This window comes from Microtus ochrogaster, unplaced genomic scaffold (assembly GCF_000317375.1).
Source record: "Microtus ochrogaster isolate Prairie Vole_2 unplaced genomic scaffold, MicOch1.0 UNK47, whole genome shotgun sequence".
NCBI classification, from domain to species: domain Eukaryota; kingdom Metazoa; phylum Chordata; class Mammalia; order Rodentia; family Cricetidae; genus Microtus; species Microtus ochrogaster.
Window position 1 is genome coordinate 2,649,049 of NW_004949145.1, and position 7,624 is coordinate 2,656,672.

General features: G+C 42.8%; 1 protein-coding gene across 1 annotated transcript in view; it reads right to left on the reverse strand.

Annotated features, from left to right (window-relative positions):
- Window positions 1–815: 815 nt before the first annotated feature.
- Window positions 816–7,624, reverse strand: part of LOC106144401 (immunoglobulin alpha Fc receptor-like) — a 10,639-nt gene continuing 3,830 nt past the window's right edge. Inside the window, 3 exon segments of the mRNA XM_026777128.1 lie at window positions 816–982; window positions 2,782–3,069; window positions 7,189–7,470. Coding sequence (XP_026632929.1) covers window positions 816–982; window positions 2,782–3,069; window positions 7,189–7,470 — 737 coding nt within the window.

Genomic DNA, 7,624 nt, shown 5'->3' on the forward strand with positions numbered 1-7,624 from the left:
AAAAGTCATTGTAGGAAATCAAGGGAGGAACACAGAGGCAGGAACGGAAACGGAGGTCATGGAAGAGTACAGCGCACTGGCTCTCTGTTTATGTCTTTCTCAGTTTGCTTTTCGTAAAACTCAGAACCACCTGTCCAAGGTGGCACCACCCACAGTGAGCTGGACTCTCTCATGACAAATGTTAATGGAGAAAATATTCCACAGAATTGCCTACAGGGCAATCTGATTGAGACATTTTCTCAGTTGAGGTCTCCTCTTCCCACATGACCCTCACTTGTGTTGAGTTGAAAAACAAAAAGACCTAACCAAGGGATGTAGTTATATTGTAATCTCACAAATAAAAGAAAAATGTATTTATAGCTAACCTGAATTCTAACCAGGAGAAAAGAAATAGCATCAGATCCACCTAGGACCATACTGTGTGATAACTCTGTGTACTAGTTAATTTATTTGTGTCTTGAAAGAAAGGAAGGCAAGGCTAATTCTGGCTCATGTTTTCAGAGGGAGTATTCTATTGTGGCAGGAAAGCATGAAATAGGAGAAGCTCCACAGGAGTATACAGTGGCAGAGAGCTAGGTGGGAACCTGAAGTGAGTATAACATTTAAATAGTAGCCCCAGTGACCTACTTATAGCTCATCTTAAAGTTTACACATCCTCATAAACAGTACCATCTGCTGGGGAGCCAGTGTTCAAACACATGGGTGGTGGATACTTTACACCCATGCCTTGCATTCTGCAAATGGATCTGAGCCTCTAATTGCTTTTCCTTTTTGCAAGAAGCCTCCCCACCTATAGCTCCCATCCCCACCCACAGTCACCGTCTGCTCCATCTTGGTGCAGTCAATTCCTGACAGTCTTCCTTGTGTGATATCCTGTGGCTGTTCCAGTCTTCAGCTACTATCACCAAGAGGACCACAAGCACCAGCCCTGCCATACTCATCCGGACTGAATTCTCTGTCATGTAACCTTGCTTCTTGGAGTCTAGAGACATAAGGGAAAGAAATAGGTAATTGTTGGCCATGATCCATTCTATCCTAATCCTTTTTAATGAGCTCATATATACTCAGGCACCACACTTCTAGGGTATGTATGATAGAGGGAGGCCAAGGGTGTGAAACTGTGGTTCCTAGAAAAGGAAGTGATTATGGGGAGTTTGTACTTTGTCTTTCTCACCTCTCTTAATGGTTTCATTGCTTACCCAACTGTTTTTTTCAACACCGCCCTGTGTCAGGAGCTCTAAAATTTTTTCTTCATACTTTTGTCACTCTACATGACAATTTATATTACTCTCAAATGTGGCAAAATAGACACTCAGCCACCGCTGTCTTGGATATATATGGTAAAATTTAAGATAAATTTAGCTAAAACTCATCTCTACTTAAAAATAACCCGTGTGATGAGGATGGAACCAATTGCTGTATGCATGATAGGCAGGTGATCTGTTGCTCAACTTCATTGCAACTTTTCATCACCAATTATTGTGTGACATTTTATAGACAATGATGCTCAGTGAATAAAGTATTTTTATTTTTATGTATTAGACAATCTTTATCATTGTTAACCTGTTTCCTCCTCCATTGGTTGAAATGTAATATGTGAGCCTACAATGTTTAGAAAAATTAAATGTTCAGTGCCATTTTCCTGGTAAAAGAGGGTTTGTCTAGCATGCATGAGTTTGTGAGAATCTATCTCAGAAAATCATGGTGATTCTATTACCTAGTCAATTATGCGAAATGTATTTTTCTCTTTTTATTATTATCATGAACATGCATTTTAGGATTTAGTTGGGTTGAGTTCATTAGTCCTTTGCTATAGAGCAGGCAGGTCCTGCATTTTGTTTTAGAAACCATCTTCTATGTCAGGGTCAAGGTAATTCTCTTCTGTGGTCTCCCACAGGATATATTTTGCTGCTAGGCCTCTAATCCATCAGAAATGTGTTCTTGTTTAATTGTACTTTGATTCTTCTGCATGGAAATTCAGTTGTCTCCATGCCACTAATTGGAAAGATCTATCCAGCTTTGCAGCAGTGCGATGCACAGCTACCACGCTGCAGAGCTTATTGCATGACTGGGGTGATGACACCTTATTCAGAAGATGGGCATGAGATATGGATTGTGGTCAGCCCACTCAGCTACCAGCAACTGATTTCCTGCCTGAAGTCTGACCTTTTTCTCCTTCCTTCAAGCACAATGGTATATGCAAACCACATAAAAAATGACTCCTACAATTCAGTCTTTATATTCAACCACTCCCAGTGGATTCTGTAATGAAAAATTATGCAAATGAAAAAAGATGCACCAGACTAGACTGTGTTTGGATCTTCTGTCTCAACACAGATCCCTCATAAGTGATTCTGAATGCGGACCTTTCCTTTATCGATAAACTAGGAGGCTGAAGGGATGATGCAGTGGTTAGAACCATTCGCTGCACTTGCAGAGGTCCTGAGTTTAGCTTCTAGCATCCACAATGGGTGATTCAGAATCATCTGTAAATTCAGCTCCAGGGAATCTGCAACACTCTCTGGTCCCTGCCAGCACTGTGCATGCACCTCCCCCACAAACACCCTGAAAAATATATCATAGGTTTCTGAAGGGTATGCTGGAAGACTTCAGGAAATGTATGAAAGATGAGTGTGGAGTAAGTGTAGAAGCCCCTTTCTCTTCATGCGCCTCAGGAGAGTGAGTCTACTGCCACGCTCATGGATCTCAGAGCACCTCTTCCCACTCCCGCCTAGACACCAGGATGGTGGAGAACAAAGAACTGGGATGTGATGCCTCTACCTGTGACAATGAGCTCCAGGGCATTGCTAGGGGCTGACCACACATAGGGACTGCTGTTGTGCCAGCAGTAGCAACTATAGTTCCCAGCAAAGTTAGGGTTCACGGAACCAAGAGTGAATTTGCCTTGGTACCCTTCATGTTGGTGCTGTGGCAAAGAAGCATCTCCCTCCTTGACCAGTGAAAATCTGTTGAACAGGTCATGTGCTGAACTACACTGGAAGGAAATGCTTTCTCCTGCTATCAGCACACGGCTTTGATCTGTGGAGAGGACAGGTTCGTTGTATAAGCCTGAAAGAGAAGACAGTGAGCTGTTAGCATAATTTTGTTCTTTAAAAAATTATTTTCAGGGGCTGGGGCCAAGGGTCAGCAGTTAAAAACACTAGCCAGAGACACAACTGTTTGTAACTCCAGTTTTTGGGGATTTGTTGCCCTCTTCTGACCTCCACGAGTACTGTATTCACATGGTTCACAGACAAACATGCAAGGAAAAATCCATTTACAGAAAATAAAAAAAAAAATCAGTTGATGGTTGTGGAGAGATGGCTCAGCAGTTAAGAGCACTGGCTGCTCTTTCAGTGATCCTGAGTTCAATTCCCAGAATGCATATGGTGGCTCACAAACATCTATAACTGTAGTCCTATAGAATATGATACCCTCTTCTGATGTGATGTGCAGACATACTTTCAGACAAAACACGCATAGACATGAATAATAAATATTTTAAGGAGAAAATATTCAGTTGAGTAAGTTGACGAAAAGACGTTCTCTTTTTGGTGTTTAAGAAATTATTTACACCCAGGCATTATGGTTTGTGAGTATAATCTCAGCACTTGGGAAGTGAGGTAGGAACATCACAAGTGAAGGGTAGCATGGGACACGGAGTGATACTTGTTCTCACAAGTAGAAAAAAGTTACTGAATCAACTCTATGTCTGTCTGGCACATGTGATGTACAATGGGGTTGTTTCCAACTGTGAAGATAAAATTATGTCACTGGTAGGAAAATGGATACAGCTAGGGATTATTATATTAGGTAAGTTAAGTCAGACTCAGAAAAAGTATCATATGTTTCCTCTTATTTGTGGATCATAGACTTTTACATTGATATATAAATTAATGTATGGGTATATGACATGGAAAGAGAAGCAATACTAAACACACACACATACACACAAAAACAAGAAACCCTACAAGAACAAAAACAAACTTATTATTATTATGGAGTTTGAATCCAGCGCCTCATGTATAAGAGGCAAACACTGTACTACTTGTTATGTATTAACATATTAATTTTTGAAGAAAGAGTAATTTTTAATGGTTCTTTGGGAAATTCACATCATGCATCTTAATCCCACTCATTTCCCAGTCCCCCCATATCTGCTCTTCCCCTTGTAACTCCCCAAAAGAAAATAAAAAATAAAAATATTAATGAACAAACCACAAAGAACCACCCTAACACTTCATTCCTTTGTCTTTCCTGCTTCTCTATCACCTGTTCATTCATCTTAGCGGCACTGGTAGCTGTGGTGTGCTGTGCGGCAGACCCTTCTGTCCAAACAGCTTTACTTGCAGTTGTTCATTATAATCAGTTGTTGGCCTGGTTCAAGGCCTTTGGCTTGCAGTACACCAATAATACTGGCCCTGCACTGATACTCCTCTTAGGCATCCTATTGTTGCCCGGAGTCAGGAGATCCTGCAGCCATGGTTCCACAGGACCAGTTCCTTTATGTGCTCCATAGATGGGGTGGGCCAACACAGAGCGCTGGATATGATACTTGCATAGTAACTGAGCTGGTCAGTCCGGGCCTCCCCTGGGACAGTCCCCCTCAGGTGACTGCATCCCCACCATCAGGGTCAGCTCTCCTGTGTCCATGGTGAGGAATGTGGCCAGATCTCCCAGGGTCAGGGTCATTAGAGCCAGCTCTCCCATGTGGGGTGGGGGCCTGTTCTCATGCTGCAACAGCCAGCGAGGGTCAGGGCCAGATCTTCTAGAGACAGGCAAGAGTGGGGCCAGCTCATGGTGGCCATAGGATTTCTACATGAATGGTTTACATTTCCCCCTCCTCTCCAAGGTCGTAACATGGGCCACAAAAATTAATACAGACCCCAACTACAGCAGGACCATAAACCCAGATATCATCCTTGTGAGTCCAGGCCTGGTCATCACCCTGGTCCTGGGGTACAGCGCAGGCCATTCATATCAGTAAAGGCTCTGGCAACAGCATGGCACTTGGGCACCAACATGGTCCAAAGCGGCAGCACAGATCCCTGGCACCTGTATAGCCTTTTATGGTAACAGGAGCCACAGACAACAACACAGACCCTGGCAGAGGCAGGCCACAGACTCAGCCATGGCTCTCTGTGGCATCTTGGGCTTGAATGTCACCATGACTCTGGGTGGCAGCGCAGGCCACTCAGATCAGTACGGTCCTTAGGCACCAGCATGGTCTCAGGTAGTGACCCACTACCTGAGCTTCCACATGGTCTTCAGTGGTAACAGAAGCCATGGATATCCACACAGACCCTGGCTGCTGTGGGGCCATAGACCCAGACATGGCCCTTTGTAGAAGCCCAGCCGAATATCACTATGGGTTTGGGTGGCAGTTCAGGTCACCCACATCAGTGTCTTTCTCACTGCCTTAACTTTTTCATCTCTGCCTCTCTCCCAGTACTTGATTTGCTCTGCTCCTCTTTCTCTCCCATTTTTCCTCCATAACATTGTCTTGAGCTGCTGGGAGGGCCCGTGGGTGTCTTCCACCTGCCCAGGCTGAGCAGGGCCAGGGCCCGTGGGTGTCTTCCAACTGCCCAGGCTGAGCAGGGCCAGATGGTTTTGTGAGTAGATTTTTTTTTTTAATTTACTTAGGTTTTGAGATAGGATCTTGAACTCATGATCCTCCTGTCTCAGCTTCTTGAGAGCTGGAATCACTGGTGTGTACCAACACACCCAATTTCTCCTCCCCTCCCCCTCCCTTTCCTTTCCCTCCCATGTCCACTCCTCTCTCCTCACCTGTCATCTTCTTCTCTTTCCTTTCCTTCCTTTGCCCTCCCCCACCTCATTTCTTTCAAAACACTCTCATGTAGTTGGGACTAACCTCAAATTAATTATGAAGCAATGGATGACCTAGAACCTTTGTTTCTCCTGCCTCTACCTCTGGGATTATTGGATTACTAGTGTGCCTCATCAGACATGGCCTAGTTTTTAAACTAAAAAGGTTTTGTGTATTTATCATATATACTATGATATTTATCACATGTATACATTGTATAATGATTAGTTAGAGCGAATAGCATATATATCACCTCACACAGTTTTTTTTTTTTTGGTGGTAAGAACATTCAAAATACAGCATTCGTCACCTCTATTTTTCTTGTAATGAACTATGACCCAGTGTAGTCATGAGAAAAGTATCAGGCAATTTCTAAGAATGGGAAGTCCCAGAAAATGCTTGCCTGTACTTTTCAAAACTGTCAATACTATCAAAATACAATAGAGAACCAAATGCAATGTAAGATCTTAGAAGCGGTCCTGGAGTAGATAAGGACCATAGATACCAGCCAAGGAACTCTGAATATGTTTTAGATACCAACTAAGAGAGATATGCCAATATTTGTTCATTCATTCTTGCTCTTCTCAGTCTTCAACAACTCAATTTTTCTATGAACCTAAAGCTATTCTAAAAACATGGGAGGTGGGGAGGATCTGGGAAGAATTAGGGGAGAGAAAGGAATATGCTAAAAATACATTATGTGAAAACAATTTAAATAAAAACTAAAAGAGAAACATTAGTGAATGCAGAGACTCACAGCTGCCCAAGATGCACAGAATAAAGACAGTTGTAGGCCCAGACATAAACAAGATGTTTGTGCTATCTCTGTTTAAGACCTAGGCAACACTGCCCAAAGGTGAACAGGAATTATCTAAGAGGTGGAAGACAGGGTGGGGCCTACTAAATGTCACTCTCTAGACTTGAAAGAACCACCACAATTATTAACACTCAGTTGTAATTACCTACAAGAGCAATCCTGTCAATAATAGGTCAAGGAAGTAGGGGAGATGGTGGATGAGGGAGTAATCAAGAGGTCCTACCTTTTGTGATGGAATTACTGGCTATTGAAAGACTCTGGGAGAGGGGGAATCATTGCCTTTAGTTGTATACCTACTGCTGAGCCCACATAAGATACCTTCAAACCCTTAGTAATAGGAATGGCCCTGGTTAATCTCAGTGGGTCACAAAACGAAATGAGCAGAAGTGGGGGTGAGAGCGGTCAGTATGTATTGTGTACATTGTATGAAGTTATCTACTAACAAATGTAATTAACAAAAAGCAAATACAAAAACAAAACAAAGTCTGATAAAATTAAGACAAAATAACTATCAGAAGACCAGGCTCCCAAAGTACCTCCTTACCTGTCACCACCAGCTCCAGGGGTTTGCTATACTCTGACCAGTGGTCCTTAATCCTGTACTGACACTGATAACATCCTGCTGTGGTTGTATTCATGTGGTTGATGATGAATTCGGCCTCTTTCTGAAATCCAAGTTTCTTCTCTATAACTGTGTGTGTGGAGTTTTTCATCAGAGACAACTGGTACAGGAAGGCTTCAGGAATTCCCTGGCAGAGGATCCTCACAGACCCATTCCAGGGAACCACAGGACTTGTGGCAGCAGATATGGTAGGAATGGGAAATTCTGAAAAGAAACAGCCTAGGCTCAGATGGCTTGCAGAAGCTATTTTACTCCATTAGTGTTGGGGGACATGAGTTAACCACAAAGGACCTATGACCATTTCATTTAAAAATAGTATTGTGTCTAGAAACCAATTATGAGTGAGTACATCCCATGT